We start from the raw sequence: 25,684 nt of genomic DNA on the forward strand, positions 1-25,684 counted from the left end.
TGCTCCTTCTTTGTTAAAAGTGCTTTAATGCCATGTTTGGAAGTGAACTTCAAATAAGACAGGCTTGCTGGATTAAAGGCATGACTTCGTAGATTCAGTCAACTTCAAAATGAGAAAGACTGGCATATATAGGATAAATTCTGGTGTGAAAAACTAACGTTCCAGAACTAAGACCTGTTTCAAGCCTTCCCATTAATCATTCACTTATTCCACACTTTGCAATACATTTCACATCACTTTCCAAACCGCAAAAGTCCATTTTTAACTGGATTTGTTGCAGTATGGTGGCAGAGCCCTTTAATCCACTTTAAATGTTCAAACCTAAAGTTATGATAGGAGTTCGCTGTTGGAAAAGCCCATTGGGAAGTTGGACAGGTAGAATAAGCCTTCGCACATACAAGATTTTCCAAAGTTATGTCTCTTGAATGAAATCAGTATACCCCAAAGTGTTACTTTCTTGAATTAATGGCTAAAGCTATGGAGTCATTAAACTGCAATCCTATACCTTGGAGTAAGCCCCAGTGAATTCAGCGGGCTATACTTCTGATTCTGGGTAGACATTATGGGATTCTGCTGTTAATCACATGATTTGTAACTAACAAATGCTCATGTATTTCTGACGGTTTCTTCTTTGCAGGCTCAGTCCACCTTCGTATCCCAGAATCCTCCCCAGTTGGCACTGCCATTGGAACCATAAAAGCCTCTGATGCAGACATTGGGAGGAACGCCGAACTTGAATACCGCATTGTTGATGGTGATGGAAGGGATATGTTTGACGTTGTTACACAGAAGGATACACAGGAGGGAGTTATAACAGTGCGAAAGGTGAATGTTATCTCCATGAATTACTGAGTGCTTTAAAATAATCAACTTTGGAATTACATTTTATATTTTGCAGAGTTGGTACCATTATTAAAAGTTAGTTTGTTGTCCAGAAATGCCATGTAACTCCATTTTCGATTCCACATTTCCTTTACATAGAAAAGCTATTACAAAAATGTAGACATAGGACTATAATAAGATAGAAGTAGCAATAACCATGGAGTTTTCTTGGCAGGGATACTGGAGTGGCTTGCCAGTTCCTTCTCCAGGTGGATCACGTTTAGTCAAAACTCTCAACTATGACCTGTCCATCTTGGGTGGCCCTGCATGGCATAGCTCATAGCTTCTCCGAGTTATTCAAGCCCCTTCGCCACGACAAGGCATTGATCCATGAAGGGGATACCTCAGATATGCAGATGACACAACCTTGATGGCAGAAAGCGAGGAGGAATTAAAGAACCTTTTAATGAGGGTGAAAGAGGAGAGCGCAAAATATGGTCTGAAGCTCAACATCAAAAAAACCAAGATCATGGCCACTGGTCCCATCACCTCCTGGCAAATAGAAGGGGAAGAAATGGAGGCAGTGAGAGATTTTACTTTCTTGGGCTCCTTGATCACTGCAGATGGTGACAGCAGTCACGAAATTAAAAGACGCCTGCTTCTTGGGAGAAAAGCAATGACAAACCTAGACAGCATCTTAAAAAGCAGAGACACCACTTTGCCGACAAAGGTCCGTATAGTTAAAGCTATGGTTTTCCCAGTAGTGATGTATGGAAGTGAGAGCTGGACCATAAAGAAGGCTGATCGTCGAAGAATTGATGCTTTTGAATTATGGTGCTGGAGGAGACTCTTGAGAGTCCCATGGACTGCTAGAAGATCAAACCTATCCATTCTTAAGGAAATCAGCCCTGAGTGCTCCCTGGAAGGACAGATCGTGAAGCTGAGGCTCCAATACTTTGGCCACCTCATGAGAAGAGAAGAATCCTTGGAAAAGACCCTGATGTTGGGAAAGATGGAGGGCACTAGGAGAAGGGGACGACAGAGGACGAGATGGTTGGACAGTGTTCTCGAAGCTACGAACATGAGTTTGACCAAACTGCGGGAGGCAGTGCAAGACAGGAGTGCCTGGCGTGCTATGGTCCATGGGGTCACGAAGAGTCGGACACGACTAAATGACTAAACAACAACAAGCAATAACCATAATGATTTTTTTCATTACTAGTTACACTAAAGAGTGTATGTGGGGGAGTTTTAATTTTTCTTTTCATATTTGCAGAGCTTAGGAGGCAATGTTTATGCATATTTATTTTGTTTATTTGCTGAAAAGCAAACTATCTAATGTGATGATGTCAGCAGATCAGTTTGGGCCACACGATGATTAGGTCACTGATGCAAAGGAGAGGCAGTGAAAGGTGGAGTGCTAAAAAATGCACAGTGCTAAAATTTCCCCCCAAAGTATGCATTTGTTTGTATAATCAAAACTGTTCAGGAAAATAATTAACAGACTCATTTCAGACCTGGTCTAGTTAGTTATGTTGCTTCTTGATTCCATAAGTGGCATAAGTGTGTAGTCATCTTGCACACCCTCCAACATTTCTCTGATGAAAATAGAGACGTCCTATTCCATTAATAATACCCCACCTATTTGACCGGGTTGCCCCAGCCACTCTGGGCAGCTTGCAACATATATAACAGCATAATAAAACATTAAACATTTAAAAACTTCCCTATACAGAACTGCCTTCAGATGTCTTCTCAAGGTCTTCTCCTTGGCTTGGGGGTCACATAACTCCATACCCCCCAACATTTCTCCAATGAAAATAGGAAAAGGAAAAGTGGGACATTCTGGGATCAAATCAAAAACAGGGATGGCTTGTGTAAATCTGGGACTATCCCTGGAAAATAGGGACACTTGGAGGGTCTGCATCTTAGGGCATTAGCTTTATCTTATTAATGGATAAAATATGCCCTTGTGATTAAATGGTTTCATCCTACTCCACATTTGCCAGCTATGTAAATTGACATTGCTGCTACCTTGGCATAATATTTTGGGCCTTTTAAAGGTAGAAGCTCTAACCTGTTCAAGAAGCTGAAGTGCTTCTTCCTGTTGTCACCAATTTTAAGAACACTGTGCTCAAACCAAATTCCATCCACAAGCCTTCCCTCTGAGTTCAAAACTGGGATAGACCAGTACTACCATTGGCCGCATTCTAAAGGAACCCAGGGACGTTTGCAGAGATGAAGCCTAAATTTACAAATGCAAAACAAAACAAAACAACTCCAAACACTTGTTTGTGTACTCTGTTGTCCAGTCCTCTGGATAGCGGTGCAGTTATTTGCCATACCTTTCAAATTTAGCAAAGGTTGCTTATTGTAGGAAAAATATTTTAACAGTAATGCATTCAGAGGTAGAAGAGTGGACCCAAATGCAAAGTATTTCATATTTGTATCAAAAGAGGAAAAGCTGTCATCAATAGAACTGTTGCCATATTTAGAACTGTTGCCATATTTTGCCAAAGCAAAATTCAAAGAAAAATTGAGAGGAAGTGCCTTAGAGATTTGTGGGAAGCCAACAGAGTTTTCATAGTTCCAGAGCAGTTTCTCAAAGAGTTATGGTCCTTCACAGCCACAATGAATGGGTGTCCACATAGCTATTCTGTGTCTCCCTGTCAGTATCTATCTGGAGGACAGATTGTTGCATTGCAGTGCACTACCTTTGGCAGTTTGAAAATCTGAGAATATATCTGAGACATAATTAGCATGTACAACGTAAAGTTCTCCTTGAAAACAAGGTTAAGATGGAGGGAGGGGAATCTCAAAAATGTGGGAAGGGAGCGTTTGTTGCCAACGTAATATAACTTCAGAGTAAATAGAAGATTTAAGCGCCAAGACAGCCTGGCATCCTTCATGAGTACTAATTTAACTTTAAATATTTGAGGGGAAATAAATTCAAAAATGTCTCCAGAATCCATTTTGGGTCCACCTTTTGATATCTCTCTGTTATATTGTGCATGCTAATGAAGCTTTGCTCCAGTGTCAGACAAGCTGCACTTTCTCTCAGCTTGTTCATTCCCTAGAAATCATTAATTAGCTAGCACTTTTCATCTGCAGTCACAGAGAAATCGGAGAATGGAATCTCTTGTCTATACACACACACACACACACACACACACACACACACACACACAGTATTCTAATTATAACTCCAAACTTTTCATCTTCTCACTTTAAAAAGCATTTGCTGACAAAATGTCACATATATTTTGCCAAAATTTCACTGATGTGAGATTCATGAAATGCAATGTAAATGAACCAGGTTATGCACAGATTTTGATTTTCCATAAGATAATTTAAATTCATGGTGTGCATGTGTGTGTGTGTGTGTGTGTGTGTGTGCGCGCGCGCAGCTTGGATCTTCGTAAAATTAGCCTTATGGTGGTCGCTTGGCCAATGTTGTGGACTTTAAAACTGCTTTATATGGTGCTGATGATGAGACCCTGGATTTTGCATGCAAACTGCTATTACTTGAAGATTCGCAACTTGCATATGCACTTGAGAGCTGAAGCAAAGACAGAACAGCCAAGTGAACTATTTGTTTTTACATCAAATCCTTCTGACAATTTGATGCATAAAGGCATGGATGGGATTGTCTCATTCTACAGTCACAACCACTCAATTGCATTAGAAGGTAGTTAGGAAGTAGCGACTTGCCCACTGAAACAAAGGTCACAAAAACAGCAGATATGCTGGTAAAACTAGACCATGTCATTTCATTAAGGATTGTGTTTCTAAAATTATTTGCCAGTGGGCAGGGAGGAGCCCTGCACTTTCAAAGCTACAATATCAAAAGGAAAACCTGAATCCTTTTCTCTGGAATCTAGTTTTCCAGGTGTAAGGGCTTTCCAAAAGCATTCAGTCATGTCACCACCTCTGATCTGATGCAATGATGTGTAGATTTGCCTCTTCTCAAATTGCATTTGAGACACTCATTTCAAACTTTCTTGGCAAATGACTGGGAAAAACAGGTACTAAACTAGGTACTAAACTGGATCATAACGTTTTGGCACATGTGCATTCTCCACAGTGTGGGTGCCAGTTCATGGTCTGAACAATTGTACAGTACTCCTGCTTCAGCTGTGGTACTATTGAGGGCAAGGAGAACATGAGTAGCTGATTCAATGGCCAGGCAACTGTTCCAGTGGTGGATATCTTCCCCACAATGCACACCCGTCCTTTTCCCCAATTGGAAGAAGAGTCTGATTCAGTGCCAAGTTCAGGACTGGCATCATTGGGCAACTACTCAGATCCCAGCAGGAGGCTTGCTGCCACATCCCAGAACCCATTGCTTCTTAAGCAAGCAGTTCTGAAAGCAAGGGAAAGGAATAGCAGTCTCCACTCAAATTGCTTTCTTCTTCTGAGCTAAAATGACAAGTAAATGGACAGTGGGGGGGAGGAGGAGGAGGAGGAGGAGGAGGAGGAGGAGGAGGAGGAGGAGGAGGAGGAGGAGGAGGAGGAGGAGGAGAGGGCCTATTCTCTCTTTCCAAGAGTTGGTTTTAGGGTGATGTTGTTGGTACGGTGGCGCTGGGCAGAACACTGCAAAGGACACCACAGTGATGCTGCAGAATGGACTGTGAGAGGTTGTGGGCACCACCAAATGTTAGCGTTGCAAAAGGTGCCGCTGAAATTTGAGAGCCCAAAGTCTGCCACTGCTTTGCCTAGTGACAAGATGGTGCCATCTCGCCATTTCATATACAGAAGCACGACAGTGGAAAATCTCCCTCCAATATGCATGAGCCAACTGGCTAATGAGGACAGGCCTTGTGCATGGACAACTCTGTCATCTGACAGAGGGGAATGGCTCAGGAGGAAGAACCGGGGGGTATCTGAGCTGCATGTTTAACTCTCCCTAATGGTTGGGCTAGCCCTACCAATCTAAACCCAGCACTCCAGTTCTTCAAGGGAAATCAGTATTCAATCCTATTCTCAGTTGTGTGATCACCCAGTCCTCATCAAATTGGCTAGATGACTGTGTGTGTGTTTGTGTTTAATGGAAATGTGTCCTCCCCATCTAGAGTCACTAGTTGTTATGCATGACTACTTGTCCATGGCAAAAGCTGGATAAAGACCCAATGATTAACCCACTACATCCGGGACTCTAAACTCCCATCCAACCCAGCCAGCATGGTCAACAGGTGTATCCCAACATTTTGGGGTGGCACATGTTAGCCACTCCACCATAAAGCAAGTGATAATGTATCTTGGAATATGTCATTATTGTATTCCCTTTGGTACCTGGGATAATGTTGCCATTACATAAATGGCAAATAGTGCTTGCCATGCTATCCCACTTTTCACAATGTGACTTTCTGACACTGAACACATTGTTGTGTCATTGTGTTATTGACTTTGTTCTATCCCTATGTTGTCTTACAGCCACTGGACTATGAGAATCGAAGGCTATATACTTTGAAAGTGGAGGCAGAGAATCTATATGTTGACCCACGCTTTTATTACCTCGGACCTTTCAAAGATTCGACCACTGTGAAAATATCAGTGGAAGATGTGGATGAGCCTCCCATTTTCAGCAGATCCTCTTACCTTTTTGAGATCCATGAAGATATTGAGGTGGGCACAATCATAGGCACTGTGATGGCCCGAGATCCAGATTCAGCTGCAGGTCCTATCAGGTAAAGGCCAGAATAAAAAAACAACAACAACCCTAGATTGATAACATCTCTATATCTAGTTATTTCAGCTGATACTGTTACTCTGACTGGTGAGATGCGTAGAAAGGTAGGCATAAGGACTTGATAAAGAAGAATATCTAAGGTATTCTTTCCTGTACTGAGTGATACTGTATTCTTGAAGAAGATTGTTTTGATCATGTAGAATGACATTCTCAGAAGTCTATCAGGCCAGAGTATGAAATTTCAAGGCAATGTTGTGACTTTCTGTCTCTCATTTTTGTAATGAAACAGTAGCACTGTCTCTGCTCTGATACTATTACGGAAGGATACTTACTTTTGGCGAAAAAAACCCTAGTCAATAGGTATATACAGTGGTACCTCGGTTTATGAACACAATTGGTTCCGGAAGTCTGTTCATAAACTGAAGCGTTCATAAACTGAAGCAAACTTTCCCATTGAAAGTAATGGAAAGTGGATTAATCTGTTCCAGACAGGTCCGCGGAGTACTCAACCTGAAGCGTACTTAACCCGAAGCATGGGTGTAATTGGTTCCGGAAGTCTGTTCATAAACTGAAGCATTCATAAACTGAAGTGAACTTTCCCATTGAAAGTAATGGAAAGTGAATTAATCCTTTCCAGATGGGTCCACGGCATTCATAAACCGAAAATTCGTAAACCGAGGTGTTCATAAACCGAGGTTCCACTGTATCTCACTCTCCACACAAGACAAAACAACATTGTGTCATTTTTTCCCCCAGAAGCTTATTTTGTAGAGCCAAAATGTTACCCAAAAAAATCCAAACTTAAAACGCAGAATTTTGAAATTGACTATGCAACTTTAAATCTAAAATTGACATTCAAATGTTTTGGCAAACATCAAATTTGAAATCTCAAAATGGATGAGTTAGAATGTCCCTTTCGCAGTGGGAGCAAACAATGAAATCTTTCATTATTTCCCATTTTGTACTACAGGTAATTGGAAAACCATAGTTAACAGCTTCAGGACATGCTAGGTTTTAAACCAAACCACGGTATATTGGCCTGGCTTATTCTGAAGCTGTTACCAGGCAACTATAGTTAATGGAAGAGTTGCTGGTTTATTCATTCTATTCCTCAAATAAAAGCAGAAGCAGAGACCCATAAGCACAACCAACCAATTCACTGATATTTCAGCTTATTAAGCAGATATGCTTGTCCAAACTCAACCTATGTCATAGCATATCAATTTTCAAATGCAGTCCATGACTTAAGTATAGCATACCATCTACTGCCAAATATTGTTGTAATTATTGAAAACACATCTCAAAATGAATTGTTAGATATCATTTTGCAGCTATTACATATTCAATGAAAGTTCAGAGAACAATGGAGCATTGTCATGAATATTTGGTTCGGCTCTATGGATTTGTTTTGTTTTCAGAAGCATGTTATTTTACTTCTCCTCCTCAACTGTTTATATGTGATATTTATACAACTAAGAACTAATGAGAACTCTGGTTTGGCTCCTTCATTCATTTCAGTCATATTTGACAATAGCATAAGCCAAACATGAGCTAAAAATGAAGGTTAGTTGGCCATGCCAAGACTTGAAGCTCTGTATTGGCAAAAGTTCATCTCTCATCCCATTCTATTGTTTCCATTATATGACCGCTTTATTAATGTCTGTCCATGCAGTTTGGATATTTATTGGAATGACAAAATGAATTTCAGCAACAGTTAATGAAAGATGTGAATGTACGGCAGAAAAAAAATGGGCAAACAAGTACTGGCAAATGTATTTGGCAAGTTTGGATAGGGCATCAGAAAACCAGTTAATATTTCTATAGGAATATATTACCTGATATTTTTTCCTAGGAAAAGAAAAGAAATGACACCTCTTTCCTCAAATCCAGCTATCTAGAGTCACTATTTAGGAATCCGCAAGAAGAAATAATTTCTAAGTAATGGCACGCACCAAGAAACCCCCCAAAAATCACTGCAGTTTTGAAATGTGCAGTCTGCCATCTTGATTTAAAATGGCTTTCCATTTCCCTCCAAACATAGACAAACATTTGCTCCTCGGTCTCTGGAGCTGTTGTGCAAAACTTTGTTATGTTGTCTTAAGAGCTGTCCAAATCATAGAGAACAAAGAGAGAAACAACTTTCCAGAATACCATAGTGGGTTCCCTGATTTCATGCACATCCAAGATTGTATTAAAAAGCACTACAGATGCTTCAATTTGGACTATCATGCAAATCCAGGACTGTGGTGCAGCAGGACAAATCCTCCAATAAAGGAGGTTGCATGTTGATAGTAAGGTAGGTCTTCGCATCCAAAGAATTTAACAATAATTATTCCCTGCCAATGCACCCCCTACCCCTACCCAACACAATCTGGCTGTGCCAAAATAAATAGCTGGTTTGTGAGAAGATAATGAAGAGGAAACATTGACACTGATGTCAGTTGCAACCCATTGTTCAGCATAGCCAAATAACCTGTTTTCTGTGAAATAAGCTGTAGGTGAATAATTAACTAGAACTATTGATAGTAATGGACGGGAAAAAAACTGTCCCTACAATTTTTGCAATTTTCCATGAAATTATCTGGGGTTTGAGGAAGGAGCAGCAGGGTTACATTGTACCGTTCTAATTAAATATTTTTGGACCACAGAGATAATAGAGCTAATAAAGGTAAATGACTGTATTTATCTTGTTCAGTTCACAGGGAAAGAAAAGATACCTTTTTGCTTATTAAAGCACAGTAGTTGGTTATTACAGTTCTGCCAGAGCTGCCTTTTTACAGAATGCAGAAAACACTTGATGCAGCAACACAGTACATATAAAAAAAGCAGAGATTAAATATGAATTTTCCTCAGTGATGATTATATATATTTGTGCTAACACAAGTCGTTGGCACACAGGCTTGCACACATCTTTTCTGCCTCGGCAAATGGTGCAATAATTCTTTTTTCATACTGGCAATGTTGCTGCCTTCTTTGGGTTGCTTTCTTCACGGAAGTGCAACTCGGAGGCATCAATACTCTGAACATTTTGTATGGAACCTTTATTAGACAGGCCAGCATCAAGAATAGAGAAAGACCTCCATCTTAAAAGCACATACACACTCCAGAACCCAAAGGTGCACATGCTATATGGAACTGGGTTTCTGTTGTTTAGGGCAAACAGGGATCTGTCACCAAAAGGGAAGAGAATGAAAGGAAGCAAAGATTAAGAAATCAAATAACATTGAGGAGAAAGCTGGGAGGAAATTACCATAGTCAGTACAAAAGATGAGGAAGAAAGAGCAAAGACAGACATAGCACTGCAGTAGAAGTTGAAGCAAGTTTTATACCACCACCGGTGTGAGCCCAGCATTGCAGTTTACATATCACATGTCAATGAGCTGGATACTTTTTCAACAAAAGGAACATAGACTCAGTAACATTTCAGAGGCGTTTCTGATGGCCGTATGTGGGGCTGCTGCACTCCTCATGGTTCTTCTGCTTCACGCATGAGAATAGTCAAGTGGGGATTGGAAGTGCTTCTGTATCTTCATCGAGTCCATGGTTCATTGTGCAAAATGGCTTTAGGAACTGTCATGGGGGGGGTGTGCAGAGAGATTTTCATGATTTCTTAAGAATCTTGGGAAGAGATAGGTCTGAATAAAATTTGGATCAGGAGCTTCCCAATGGCTCCACAACTCTAGTGATGCAACATCTGTCTGAACACTAAATTGGAATGGCTGTTCCTTATAAGAAGATGAAAGCGGTGCATGTGCAGTTGGCAAATCTTTCTCTACTTGATCCAATTTAGGTTTTCTTTGGATCGCCACACTGACCTTGACCGAATCTTCAACATACATTCTGGAAATGGATCTATTTATACTTCCAAGATGCTCGACCGAGAAACATCACAATGGCACAATCTTAGTGTGATAGCAGCTGAAATCAGTAAGCTCATTGCTGTTGATGCAAATGTTTTCTTCATCTTTGAATGAGAAGAGCATATTGTGGGAAATTATTTTTCTTTGGATTTATGTGGAAGACCCAGTACCTCATGTGATGTTAAGCTTCAGTATGTGGGAGCCACTGCAGTGCGTGTTCCTTCATGACACTGGTACACCCACACTGGAAAAGTCAATGTAGGTAGGCTCTTAGGAGCTTCTCACCATGTCAGAATTGCTTCTGTCTAGGGGAAGGTCAATGCTGGTCTGCAAAGGAGCTATGGTGTAGGCCCCCACCCCATGCCTTTTATGTGAGCAGAGTGGTGTGAGAGGAGCATGGATTAGGGCAGATCCCACATCCTACAGATGCTGTCAGAGGGTCCCCTAAGGGTGAGACTCTCCCTCACAAAGTATGAGTAACACATAAAAGGACCTCCTAGTTTAATCATCTTTAATTCTGTGTGTTTGAAGTTGTGGCATCAAAGATTCTGCCTTAGCTGGTAGAAATTCATATAGTGAAACCGCTGGTTTTTTTTTTTGTTGTTGTTCTTAAAGTGCCATGTATCTATGGCCTCCTAGTTTAGTTCTGATAGAAAAGAGAATCTATTTTTTAAAAAAGATTACTGATTTTCCCCTGCTTTTACAGATAACCCCAAAGAGATGACTCGCGTTTCTGTTTATGTTCGGATATTGGATGTGAATGACAACGCGCCACAGTTTGCTGTGTTCTATGATACTTTTGTGTGTGAAAATGCGAGAGCAGGCCAAGTAAGTCGTTTATGGAAATGTTTAAAGCTATTTGGTTCTGTTATGGGAACAGGCACCAAGTCATTCATTTACAATAATGTGTCTATTCCTTAAGAGTGAAAGATTGCTTTTGAGAGCAGTTTGGGGAACTTAACATGAAAAGGGGGGAAATGGCTGCCAGCAAATCAGACTCCAGCCTTGTACAGCAATGCTTCCCAGCTACATCAACATGTAAATTACCAAATGACTTTCTTGCAGATCCACAAAAGGAAGCTTTGTGCTCGGAAGACATCAAGCTCCTTTTCCCACCCCCCACCCCCCAAAAGAAAACAGTTTCTCTTCAGTTGTTTTCTCGGATTTGTCCTTAAAAAAAACCACCCTCTTAATTGCATTCAGTGCTGCCTTCATGGAGGAAAGTGTTATATGTTACAAACAGTAATTTGTAATCATTTTTTAAGCATCCTTTGCTACATAACTCAATTGCGCTTTGACTTGACACGGATAGTGTTCTAAAACATCACTGTCAGCCTTCTATTTTTATGCAAATGCCGGTTTTTATCTCAAAAGGCTTTCTGTGGGCAAATCACACAACAGCATAAAAAGTTGTTTGCATCAGAAGGACAAACATTTGCTTTGCTTTGCCTCTTTAGGAGATGCTTTGAACTGTACTTGGATCAATGTGAAATGACTTTGCCTTGAAGAGCGGCAAAGTACCTGCCATTAGGGCTTCTTGCAACTCACAATTGTGCCTCCTGAGGACAAAGAAAATGGGAAGAGGGAGAGGACAGGGGCACCTTAACTCTTTCACTTCCTGCTGTTTTTCTGCTCAAATCACTCCTTCCCCCCAACTGCTTTTCCACTTTTGTGGGGTTGATGGAGGGGCACACGTTCTCACCTTTAGGGGGGAGGATTTTTTTAAGGGTTTGCCAAAATTGGCAGGGAGAATGCTTCTATTATGTTTCCTGTCAGAGGGGAGCAGAGGAGTATCTAAGGGGAGCTTTTGTGCTCCATCCTTCCATAGGGTTTACTTTTATCAGAGGCATAGCTGCCAAGTCCCGGTTAGAAAAATACGGGATCAACAGCGCCGGCACCGGAAGTCGCTTCTATGCAAAGAAGCAACTTCCAGTGCCAGCACTGCCCGATTTCCGGTGCCCAGACATGGGCAGAGCAGCACCGGAAGAAATCCGGGGGAAATACGGGATATTTCACCATTCAGGATGACAGCAGGAAACGGCTTTAAAAAGGGGGGGTTTCCCTTGGCAGCTATGATCAGAGGCTGAGCCGGAATTTTCTACTCAGAAAGGGTGAGGGGGAATTTGACAGACTTCTCCCTTGACTCACCATTTTCATTTACGCTGCCAGGTACTTTCAGTCAGGAGCTAAGGCATGCACTGGAATATCATTAGCCGGCCACCCACTCCCCATACAGACAGAGCAGCAGGCAGGTTGGGGACAGGGGGGGGGGAAATGGTCCCACACTCTCTGTCCTCGGGGTGATGCCATGTGAGTTTAGCAGGGCCCTGAAGCCAGGCAGAGCAAGCATCTCCCTTTTTACTCAACCCGGAGCCAGCCCACCAATGAGAAAGCACCCGCTTCAGGTGGCGGAAGCAGGTGGCTATGTCCCACCTGCGTCACCGCTGGTGCTGCTTGTAGAACACCCACTTCTCACCGGTGTGTGCACAGTTTTGCTGCTCATCTCCCCCCCCCCCGCCCCTGGGTGGAGAAGACAAGAGGCAATGCTTTGAGGGATGCCTCAGCTCTTGCCAAGTTTGGCTAGAGTGGGGGCACTCCCCGGCAATGGTGGAAATAGGAGATGGGGCACAATGGTGGGGGGGGGGGCAGAGAGCAGCACTTTCTCATTTCACCTCAGATGGGTTCATGTGTAGTGAGAACAGACTGAATCCCCCAGCCATCAACATCTCAGGTAGCACCTTGGATCCCTTTAGCCAAACGCCACTATAAGCTCTCAGATATAGGTTGAGAAATGGAGTAAGACCTAGATGTACAGTATTTACATTACTTCCCATGCCACATTTGAGGCCATAAGTTTATGCTATGCCTGCTAAATTCAATACACATGACCAGGCTACAAACAAATTGCAAGTCACATACGTGTGCAGGGCACTATTAGCAGAAAGAAGCTTTTTTTTCCTGGTTTACAACTAATTTTCAACAGATTTCATATTCTGAACTGAACAAAGGCTAAAGAGTCTGTAGCATCTGAGTGTGTCCACAACTGCATTCTTCCTAAATGGATAAATAGGCAAAGACTTTTTAATCTCCTCTTCCATATTGATTTAGTTGGGAGTTGTGCATTTATGGGACCCAGGTGGCGCTGTGGGTTAAACCACAGAGTCTAGGGCTTGCTGATCAGAAGGTCAGCAGTTCGAATCCCTGCAACGGGGTGAGCTCCCGTTGCTCGGTCCCAGCTCCTGCCCACCTAGCAGTTCGAAAGCACATCGAAGTACAAGTAGATAAATAGGGACCACTCTGGCGGGAAGGTAAACGGCGTTTCCGTGTGCTGCTCTGGTTCGCCAGAAGCAGCTTTGTCATGCTGGCCACATGACCTGGAAGCTGTCTGCAGACAAACGCCGGCTCCCTCAGCCTATAGAGCAAGATGAGCGCCGCAACCCCAGAGTCGGACACGACTGGACCTGATGGTCAGGGGCCCCTTTACCTTTACCTTTACCTGTGCATTTATTTATTACTTTTCTATCCCGTCTCGCCTCTAAGGAGCTCAAAGTGGCACACATGATTCTCCCTCTCTTCATTTTATCTTCACAGCAATCCTATGTGCTAAATTAGGCTGAAAGACAGCTATTGGCCCAATATCACCCACTGAGTTTCATTGTTGGGGTTGCAAAAAGGCCATAAACTTTTGCTTCTGATTTGAGTTAACCATGTGTCAGGGGATTGTTGCGGCTCCCCTCTAGAGTAAACGACGCTCCGCATGCTTGTCTTTCAGCAATTTTTATTTGGTACAGCCTATTTACAGTGAGCTGGGTCTGTACAACATGTCTGCTTTGGTCCGACGCAGAATCCGGTACTGAACCGCCCCTGGACCTTTTCCAGCATAAGAGCCTAGGGACGGCAAATCTCTTTCCCCTCCTTCTCCTGCGTAATTCCGGAACCGGGGGGGAAAGGTCTGCGCTCCATGTTTTCCTTTTCCCCCCTTTCCCCCTCTCTCTCTTCCTCTCTCCTGTGTCGCAGGGGCTCTCCCTTGCTGAGAGAGCCCTGGCCCTCTCTCCCCACTTCCTGACTGGACTCCTGAGCGTCCTTGCTGTTCCCGCTGCTTGGGGAGGGGCTACTCCTGATGAGGGGAAGCGGATCTCTATATTCTTTTCCCCTTACACCATGGTTTATAACTATGTATGAACCGGAAACTGTGGTTAGCTGAACCTCAACTATGGTATAGGGGGACAAACCGGAATTGTAAACCAATGTTTAAAGTTGGCTTGTTTCCCTAATTCACAATTAAGATTAATTGCAGTTTATTAAGTTCTGACATAACAAAATCATTTGAGCAGAACGTTCAACCATGGTTTATCATTATGTGACTAAGGTTTGATTTCCTTTACTCTCACTTTCCCTCTCCTTTTTCAATGCAGCCACAAGGAGGAGAGAGGAAATTTTCATTTTATCACCATTTAGTGTTACATATGACGCCTAAACTGTGATTAATCTCTGTTTATGGCTCGTTGAAACAAGTTGGCTTCATAAATCACAGTTTGAAGTTGGTTTGTTTCAGTAAATCATAGTTAAGATAAATCTGAAGTTGATTTTCATAAAGATGAATCATGGTAGCCAAAGTCCTTCCCTTAGGCCTTCCCACCACACTTTCCCATCTGTTCTCTTGTGCAGAGGAGTTGAAAGGCATAACATTGTGGGAGATGGGGCAAGGATAAACTATCCAAACGTGTCTCGTTGTTCCTACTGCAGGAAGATAGATTAAAGAGTTCTTTGCCTATATCTCCTTTTGGAAGAAAGCAGCTCAAGTGAATAATAGTGGGGGGGGGGAGAGAGAGAGACCATAAAGGATATGGGGCAAAATGCAAAGTTTTCTAAAGCCAGATTTGGCTCCTGGGCCTCCAGCTGCCTATTAAAGCTCTGGGAAATAAAAAGAAACCAGGTAAATAATGTAATTTGTATTTGACTTGACTGTGTTGTTTGGAGTGGATAAAAGTTATGTACCATGCAAACACAGAAGCGTATTTTGAAAGCGTCCTTCAAGGCCACTTGTACTTCTCAGAGCAATCAGACAACCTTCTCACAAACGTGAATTTGTTTTTCTTTGCCCTTTTCCGCAGCTAATACAAACGATAAGTGCAGTTGACAAAGATGATCCCCTTGGAGGACAAAAGTTTTTCTTCAGTTTAGCTGCTGTTAATCCAAATTTCACAGTCCAGGACAATGAAGGTATAATGAATAAGACATTGTGGGATGTGAGATGAGTGATTCTTTGTGCACATTTCTGGAGCATTCCATTATTTGTGTGAAACAAAAGATGTTTATTCAGATTTATGCCCATCATAAAACACAACACAACAATTATTTGTGTAGTTGGGTGACTGGATTCAGAAGCACGGCATAGAAATAAAGACATGTCTCAACTCAATTTCAAAGGACAGAAAGGCACTATTCTGGCCCACTGAACAGTGCTGTAGAGCAAAACCTATGCCATCATTGCAAGATCCCGTACATTAGCTCCAGATAAACTCTTATTTCCCATTGGGAAATGATTTTTGTAGTAGCAAAATGGTGGACTGGTCCACCTACTCAAGCATTTCATTTCCAACAGTGTCCAGCTGGATGTCTCTGAGACACCCTTGGGGGCACAGGAGGTACTGTGGTTTAAACCACTGAGTCTCTTGGGCTTGCCAATCGGAAGGTCGGCAGTTCGAATCCCTGCAACAGGGTGAGCTCCCGTTACTCTGTCCCAGCTCCTGGCAACCTAGCAGTTCGAAAGCACTCCAGTGCAAGTAGATAAATAGGTACTGCTGCAGTGGGAAGGTAAACGGCATTTCCATGCACTCTGGTTTCCATCACGGTGTTCCGTTGCACCAGAAGCGGTTTAGTCATGCTGGCCACATAAGCTGGAAAGCTGTCAGTGGACAAATGCTGGCTTCCCTCAGTCTGAATGTGAGATGAGCGCCGCAACCCCATAGTCACCTTTGACTGGACGTAACCATCCAGGGGTCCTTTACCTTTACTTTACTTTTTTCTTTTCTGAGACACCCACAAGCAGGGTATGAAGGCAGAGTCCTACCTAGTATGTGATCAGTGAATGCATAATGTTCTTGCATGTGATTAATCATCATGTACAATAGTCAATGGTATATCCATCCCCCAGCAGCACATCAGCCGCCAATTTTTTCAGAGATGAGAGATCCAATAATGGATCAAAATAAAAAAAACTCCTTCAGTAGCATCTTAAAGACCAACTAAATTTATATTTTGGTATGAGCTTTCGTGTGCATGCACACTTCTTCAGATACCAATGGATATCTGTCATCTATCTAGCTTAATCCAGAAGAGGTTCAGTTACTAGTGTGCACCTTCAATCATTCAGATTGTCCATGGGGTTAGCTAGACATTTCTTGGGGTTTTCTTTGCATTTTGTCTATGATGCAGCGATTATGGAGTCATATCCCATGTCCCATACCACTCGATTCCTGTTAGGGGACAAAAAATAACAATTGCTCATTAAGGAAACAAACCGGTTCTTTTGAGTGAAGGGGAAATGGAGGGGGACATTGATGGCCTTGAATATTATTCATGCTAGCTCGCATTATTAATGACAAAATTGTGGGGGAGGGGGTTGTTCATTTAAAACAATGGCAAGGGGAAATGTCAATAAACATGGAACTGTGGCTGTGGGAAAATATTTAATGAGAAGTCTGTTCAAGTTCTGTTAATGTAACACTTGAGTGCATAGCTCTGTGGTTTTGTTGTAATGTTGTACATTGTTTGTGGCTAACTGGTCTAGATAACACTGCCCGGATTTTGACGAGGAGGAATGGCTTTAGCCGGCACGAAATCAGTACTTACCTTCTGCCAGTGGTGATATCTGACAATGACTACCCCATCCAAAGCAGCACGGGTACATTGACTATCCGGGTGTGCGCCTGTGACAGCCGGGGGAACATGCAGTCTTGCAATGCTGAAGCTTTGCTCCTTCCAGCAGGTCTTAGCACAGGAGCGCTCATTGCCATTTTGCTCTGCATCATTATTCTCCTGGGTAAGTTGCAAGGGAACACTACTCTTTGCTAAATGAAATGGCACTGCTATTAGGCCCTGCCAGTCTTTTTTGCAGCCTTACATACTTGTCGCCACCTTTCAGTAATCAAATTGGAACACTGATTGTCCCTGAAATTGGATTAGGGTACAATATTATCTTGGTGAGTGACCTGCACAGATGATGTCGGAACTGCATAACCACTTCAGCACGTTCCAGCTTGCATGCTGCTGCTCCAGAGATCACCAACCTTTTTTGTCAGGTGCATGGGCACATTAGGAAATCTAAGCAACTGTTGTGGGCACCACAAAACACCTATTTCATAGAAGAAGAAAAACTGGCAGTGCTCAGAACCAGCCCAAACAACAGGCAATACATTTTTAACAGGGCAAGAAAAACAAAGAGAGTGAATGAATGAATGAATGAATGAATGAATGAAACAGGCAACATCCCCACCACCAAAAAACCCAGCCAAGCAACAACAAAAAGTAAAAATGTAAAACACCCTCATTTAACAAAAAATGAGAGGGTCTAGGGGCCTTGGTCGGCAACAAGGGCATTGTCTGAGTGTGCCAAGCTGCCCACAGGCATCAAATTTGAGGAATTTTTTGTCCCAGGAGCAACTGAAAAACCCCAACACAATTGAACATTCATAGAATTAAAACTATATTATAAAATATGTACACATAATTACCTCTCTGGAGAGCTTCACATAGAGTAAAAAGTGTGCCTCTTCCAAGATTCACACATTTATTACTGAATCATTTGGTGAACCGAGCAAAAAGGGAACTTTTGCATTAGAGAGTAAAGGAAATAACAGACGAGAAGAAATGCTGCCATGCCTTAAAAAAGAAAAAAGGAAATTGAATTAAACGTGTGAATCAGCCTCTACACTTTGGAGATAACAAGCTCGAGTGGAGTTCTGTTATTCTCTCTCTTTCTTTGTTTAACAAAATAAAAAAAAATCCTAAGTTTCCTACCCCCTCCTTTGAACTTCCGGGCGCTTTTCGGCCTAAATTAGGAATACTTTATCCGTGTAAACAAATTGTGCAACGTATGAAGAAATGAGTGAATGACCTAAAATAGACGGCAGCGGATTTCACGGTGAAGCTATGCTGCTTACCTTATCGCAGGCTGGTGGAACCAATTGCAGGATTTGGAGGAGGGGAAATGGTGCCAGTAGAAAGGTGAATGGCTCTGCTGCTGCTGGCAAATTTGCATCGCAAAAACCTTTCTTCCATCCTGGCCCCCTCCTTACCATCCCAGTACACTGCAGTGACTCAGCCACACAGAGGTCAGGTGCACAACACAGCCCCACCAAGCCATCCTAGCTGAAAATAGTACACTCTTTAATAGGGATTATGGGGTCAATTAAACTTTTTTTAAAACTGTGGATTTCCAATTAGCTTTGCTGTCGCTTCTTTCCTCAAAAGAAGGCATAGTTCCTGCTTCAGCAAGCAGATCTGAGGGAAACGGAGATGGGAGATGTCAAAGAACAGCTGTCAAGTTTGAAATGACAATTAGCAGCTACTTTTCGAAGCAAAAGAACAAAGGAAGCATTAGTTAAGCGTTGCATTTTACAGACTATAGCACTAAAAAAGAAGCAGGCTATTTTGGGCGGGCTGTTTTCAGTATTAGGTTAAAGTGCACTTGCCGTAGGTTCTCGGCAGACAAAAGGAAATTCTTTCACATAATGCATAAGTAATTTAAGGAATTCATGACCGAAATATGCAGTGATGGCATACAGATGATTTTATTTTTAAAAAGGATTAGTCATATTCAAGGGGGATAGAACTCTCAACAGCTGTTAGGATAGCTAAGAGGAACATCCACATTCAGGATAAATACCTTGTTACAGGCCACCCCAATCTCTGCCAAGCAGTAGCCATATTTTAGGGGTCTTGGCACTTAACCTGGGTTTGTGTTTCTGAGGCACAGAGGAGACTGTAGTGTCTTTATGAAATATGGTTTATTTTTACACATATTTACTACCTGAGGTTTGCTGGAGGGCATGGAGAACATTACACCCCAAGAGTGCCTCTCGTTGCTCCTCTCATAGCTTCAGCAAACTTGGTTCCAAACACCCTCTGTTACCCCTGGCAACTTCGCCCTCTCAATTCTTCTGTTACTGTCCACTTCTCAGCTGGGAAGAAGGATGACATCTGCACGGTCAAGTGTTCTTAATGGCCCGGTGCTTAGCTGCCTTTGGGTTCTTAATGGCATCACTGTCAGCAATCTTCCGAACAGAAGAATTGGTTCAACCTGCATTTTTCATCGGCCTGGCATCTTCCCTTCATAATCTAAATATTTGCCAAATTCTACCCTTCACTAAATTTAGGGGAGTCTTGCCCCCTTGCAAATGCATAGCAACATCTTCGTTGCTAAAGCAATAAATAATGAATCCTCACACCCTTTCTGTGAGTTTCCAGAAGTATTGCAGTAAAAAACACACAAAAAAACACAGATTGACCTTCTTGCTTTGATTCAGCCAAGGAATTTCATATGTTCTCATTTTATCTATTCTGGAAGTCAAGGGTCAGGATTACAAATCCCCCACAATGTTTCTTTGTAGGTTTCTAGCAATGGTTGCACGTAGATTAATATTGTTATAGATTTAAGGGTGGGGGGAATGCCCCTGAACCCCATACTTTCCAGGGTTTCAATTAATTGGGATATGGATTAAAGTGCAGAACTGTGCCAGATAGGGAATTCCTGGGCTGGCTTATGCAAACCAGCCTGCCTGGCTGGCTGAAGAGCAAACTTTATACATGACAAAAGGTGTTGATGGTCCACTGGAGAGTGAGATGTTACCAAGGGGATGGGGTGTATGTTTGAGGGGACAGGAAAAGGGTTCCTGGGAAGAAGAAGCAGGAAGAAGAGTTGAGATCCATCTTTAGGGAGGGCTGGCTGTAGGCGGCTTGCACTACTGCCTTTTGAAATGACCATGCCATGAGATCTGGACTCCCTCCATGCAGACTGAAGGTGTAAATAGGCAAATAAACCACATTTCTTAAAAGCACAGCAGTCTCTGCCACACATTCAATTCTCCAAAGAAAGACAGACCCTTTGTGAGTGCATGGCTGGGCTCTTGCCACCGCTTGGCAGAGAGAGAGGGGCAGGCACCTGACTTTTGAAACAATATGTTCCAATATTCATAGATTTGGTATAAAAACACAACACAACAATGGTGTGTTGATTTGATACAGGATGCCAAATACATCGTAGAGTACATTGGTACCTTGGTTTTCGAACGTCTCAGTTGACGAACATTTCAGTTTTCGAATGCCATAAACCCAGAAGTAAATGATTCGGTTTTCGAACACGCCTCAGAAGTTTAATATGCCATACAGCTTCCACTAAGTGCAAGATCCTGAGGCCTAGCTGTTGGCTATTGAGTTTTTGGGTTTTGAACGGTTCAGAACTCGAACGGTCTTCTGGAATGGATTACGTTTGAAAACCGAGGTACCACTGTATACCCAAATCTTGCAACAAGCTGGTAAAAAATTGTAATAATAATAATAAAGATGGACACAACAGATATGTTTGTTAGTATCGCAAATTGGAATTCCTTCTTAATGGTGTTCTTTCTTTTTTCCAAGTTATAGTGGTGTTGTTTGCTGCACTAAAGAGGCAGCGAAAGAAAGAGCCTCTGATCTTGTCTAAAGAAGATATCAGAGACAACATTGTCAGTTATAATGATGAAGGTGGTGGAGAAGAAGACACACAGGCTTTTGATATTGGCACACTGCGGAATCCCGCGGCTATCGAAGATAAGAAGCTACGCCGAGATATCATCCCGGAAACATTATTTATACCACGGAGGACTCCTTCTGCCCCAGATAACACAGATGTCCGGGATTTCATTAACCAAAGGTTGAAAGAGCATGATAATGACCCCTCTGCGCCACCGTACGATTCCCTGGCAACTTACGCCTATGAAGGAAATGATTCTATAGCTGAATCCTTGAGTTCTTTAGAGTCTGGTACTACTGAGGGAGACCAAAACTATGATTACCTCAAGGAATGGGGGCCTCGGTTTAATAAGCTTGCTGAGATGTATGGTGGAGGCGAAAGCGATAAAGACACTTCCTAACCGACCGTAGGATATACAGTTTTTGTTCATTTGAAAGGAAGTAACTTTACAGACACCTTCTCCACGTGACAATATTTGATGTTCAGGAACGTTTTCCTGCCACTCAGCACAATGGGTTTCCCCCCCTTTCCTTTCTTTCTTGTTTCCTTTCGAATTTGCTCATTAATGTCCTTTATTCTTTCTTGTAGAATGTCACATGGAATATATACAACATTTTATTTAACCCCTTTCCAAAAGCCAAAGCTATTGAAATTCAGTGTGGTCCAATTTATGAAATAAAGGATACACTACCTTTGTGCAGGTTTATAATCTCCCGAGCAACCATAGATTTGAGTTGCTTTTGTTAAATACATGTTCTACACTTGCAAATATAGCTTTTTTAAAAGACCCAGACTGTGATCCACAGAGGGTCATGAATGCACGTTCCACATGCACTCCTATGTTTCTCCTTAGAAATTTATTTCTTTTTCAGGAACTGCCCACACAAGACCCCGGAGAGCTTTCCAAAATCTTGCATAGAGAGCATTCTCCCCAAAATCTGCATGCCTAGAAAATATTTTTTTTCTGTCACAAAAAATTACTGCTCTGACAGCCCAGTGTGCAAAACCCATCAGATTTTCCAATAAATTCTTTGAATTTTGCTATAGGTAAAATTTCAGTGGCAGTTCTAGTTTGTGGGTTCTGTTTGTGCAATTTCTGAAAAAGAAAGTGGAAAATAATTAAAATTAATGCACAGAACCTCTGTGCACTTCTTTTTAGAAATTGTGGCCCCAGAAGAAGAAGAAAACGTATGCCCCTATTCTGTACATTACAAATTTCCCTGAAAATATACACGTGGTGTTAATGTGATATGCAGCTGGTTTAAAAAAAAAAACTTTGTGCAACTTCATTTCATCAGATTCTATCTGCCAATGTTTTATATTTATATTTTTGTATTTATTTTTAAGAAATAAACCAGTTTTATAACGATATTGTTGCCTGCCTAATTTATAAAGGACATGGTCTTTTATCAGTTTAGAGGGTTGTGCTTTTATACACATTTATTTTGTTACTAGCTGGCCCTGCCATGCGTTGCTGTGGCTCAGTCTGTTAAATGGAGACTCAGAGTCCCCCTTCAGACTCCCCTCCCCTTCAGAGTACCCCTGTTTTACACGTGTTCTGTTTATGCAGGCACATCCCTATGAGTCCCCCCACCCTGTGCTGATCCATGACGTATCCCGCCCCCTCCTCTCCCCACCCCCGGCTTATCCCTGTGATTCCCCCCACCCTGTCCCGACCCATGATGTATCACGCCCCCTCTTCCCCCCACCCTGGCTCATCACTGTGACTGGCCCCACCGTGTCCTGACCTATCCCATCCCCTCCTCCCCCCACCCCCACCCAGGCGAGTCAGTACCTCCATTCGGCCTAGCCTGCACACGAGTAGGACCTTAGTAAATGCACATGCCCGAATGGCATGTTCTCTCCTTCCTGGTCAATAGTTTGGCAGCTTCAAAAGCTTTCTCCAGCCTGAACATCACAGTGACTGATGCCTTGGAGACATCAGCACACTTAGGGATCCGCAGAGTCTTTGCAGTTGCATAACAAACCTCAGCAACTCAGCATTTTGGCTAATCTACATTTATTTACATATAATACACTCAGAGCACTGCAACATGGCTCCCACTCTCTCTAGCATCAGACAGCAAAGAGAAAGAACAAAGGACAATAGTCCCACTTTACAGAACACAGTAACACAAACATCCTCTCTCCGTCACTTCCCACTCTGTGGAATGAAAAAACATACACCATCATGTGATAGACAACAATCCCATGACTGCAGACACGGGGAATGAATCTCCAACACATTGTGTGCATACTTTGTTTTTTTAGGGGGAGGCTAATTCAGAGTTTGGCTGTCACAGAAAAGGTCCTCTTCATGGTTGGTAGCAGATGGATATCTGCAGGTTGTGGTATAACCAGCCATCTGATGCTAAACACATTGTTTGGGCAGGTCAACATGGAAGAAGCCGTTATCTCAGGTATTCTGGTCCCAAGTTGTTCAGGGGCTTATTCATACCCAAAGTTTCAACTTGGTCCAACAGCAAAATGGCAGCCTGCACAGTTCTTTCATTAAAAGTGCTACATGGCAGGAGCCAGATGCATCACACAACAGCCTAGCTAGATGCAGCTCTGGAGCCCCACATTAATCATATTGTAGTAACTAAGACACAAAGATAACAATGGTCACTGTGGCCAAGCTATTCCCACCTAGGAAAAGCTGTAGCTGGTACACCAACTGAAGCTGATAAGAGGGGGCTCTTTGTCACTTGGGCCTATGGTGACATGATAGCTCTAGGAGCACCCCAAGACAACATACTTGTTTCTTCAAGGGCACTGCAATCCCATCTTGGACAAGTTAGATGCCTAACTTCTGAACCCAGAAACCACACACACCCCTACAGGACATCCATCTCACCAGGATTCAGTCATCCAGCACACCTCTGTGTGCAGACTCCAGTCTAAGACCTCATGATTCAGATATACAACCTCTCCTGATTCGTGATTCAGAAAAGCAGATTTAGATGCCATCAGCATAGTGATGACACTGGACTCCAACCCTCCTAATGTGCTTTGTTTTATCTGGTGTTCATTTAGACAAGGCCATTTAGAACAGGCCTACCTCAGGTCAAGAGACTTCACTTCCTCCTCTAAGCAGGTTTCTGCAGATATATTGTCTTCCACCATAGTCTGACTCTAGCAGTTCTGATGTATGTTGGAAGAGAGGATGAAGTTAAGTGCTGTAGAGGTAGCTGAGACACCCTTGTGGAACCCATTTGGAGGTAGTATGGTATACAGTGGTACCTCGGTTTCCAAACGTAATCCATTCCAGAAGACTGTTCGAGTTTCAAAATGTTTGAAAACTGAAAACTCAATAGCTGGCAGCTAGGCTTCAGAATCTTGCACTCAGCAGAAGCCGCAAAACATGTTCGACTTTTGAGGTGTGTTCAAAAACTGAAGCATTTACTTCTGGGTTTACGGTGTTTGAAAACCGAAACATTCAACTTCTGAGACATTCAAAAACTGAGGTACCACTATACCGTGTTTCTCATATTATAAGACATGTCTTATATTTATTTTTTCCTCAAAAAACACACTATGGCTTATTTTCAAGGGATGTCTTATTTTTTTCCTCCTCCTCCTGCCACGGCCGGCATTGCTGCTGCGCCTATCACTATGTCTTATTTTCGGGGTATGGCTTGTATTCCTTGAATGCTTAAAAATCCTGCTATGGCTTATTTTATGGGTATGTCTTAAAATATGAGAAACAGGGTACTAGCAGAATGTGTGGTTTGGCCCAAGTCATGTTTTGGATCTGACAATGCTGGTGGCTCTCTAGCTGAATATCCCTGTCAATGGAAGGATGAGCAATCATTTTTTGACAGGGTATAAATAATAAATAAATTACTACTACTGCTACTACTACTACTATTACTACTACTACTACTACTACTACTACTACTACCGGTACTATTTGGCAATTACATTAAGCAATTCAATCTAAGAATGTTCATCTATACTATTTACTTTTGAGGCAGGAAAATCTTCTTGCCTTTTCTGATAAAGCGAGCCTCAGTTACAGAATAACTTTCTGAAGAGACAGAATCAAACCATGGTCATTTAAAACAAATAATGTAACTGTGCATCCAGTGGAATAAAACACTGTACAAATTTTGAAGCACGTTTATCATTTTTTCAATAATTGCTTAAGCCCACAGAGAATGAGGAACTCCACAGTCGCTAACTAAATTAAATATCCTGCTTCGGGGGGGGGGGGAGAGAGACCACCTTCAGATGGACATGGTACTAACCTGAGGGCTCGATCCATTCTGCTTATGAAGATAAATGATTTTGGAACACTTATGTGCTATCAAATGCCAAACATATTGAGAAGGAAGGATGCCAGTTAAATATGAGGTATTTAAAGAGCAGAATTAACCATTCTAATATATTTTATAATTCCAGGAAGTAGAGATGACCCCATCCCCATACACATTGAAAAAACATGTGAGGGAGGTTGTGAGCCTGCACAAGGTAGCTCCACATACTGAAGCATAGGCATGGAGCTCGTTTAGTGTGGCTGAGATGCGGGTAGCGCTGTGGTGTAAACCACTGAGCCTCTTGGGCTTGCCAATCAGA

At 42.4% G+C, this 25,684-nt stretch overlaps 1 protein-coding gene across 2 annotated transcripts in view; it reads left to right on the forward strand.

Annotated features, from left to right (window-relative positions):
• CDH10 (cadherin 10) overlaps positions 1-22,458 on the forward strand; it is a 130,891-nt gene extending 108,433 nt beyond the window's left edge. Inside the window, exons 6-12 of one of the 2 annotated variants that reach the window (XM_035125727.2) lie at positions 638-825; positions 6,256-6,509; positions 10,302-10,438; positions 11,078-11,199; positions 15,486-15,594; positions 17,165-17,416; positions 21,013-22,458. In XM_035125727.2, coding sequence (XP_034981618.1) covers positions 638-825; positions 6,256-6,509; positions 10,302-10,438; positions 11,078-11,199; positions 15,486-15,594; positions 17,165-17,416; positions 21,013-21,506 — 1,556 coding nt within the window. In that variant the 3' untranslated portion in view covers positions 21,507-22,458. The remainder of the gene's footprint in view (positions 1-637; positions 826-6,255; positions 6,510-10,301; positions 10,439-11,077; positions 11,200-15,485; positions 15,595-17,164; positions 17,417-21,012) is intronic. The other variant, XM_035125731.2, reaches the window with a different exon arrangement.
• The last annotated feature ends 3,226 nt before the right edge of the window (positions 22,459-25,684 follow it).

Source organism: Zootoca vivipara, chromosome 8 (assembly GCF_963506605.1).
Source record: "Zootoca vivipara chromosome 8, rZooViv1.1, whole genome shotgun sequence".
NCBI classification, from domain to species: Eukaryota; Metazoa; Chordata; class Lepidosauria; order Squamata; family Lacertidae; genus Zootoca; species Zootoca vivipara.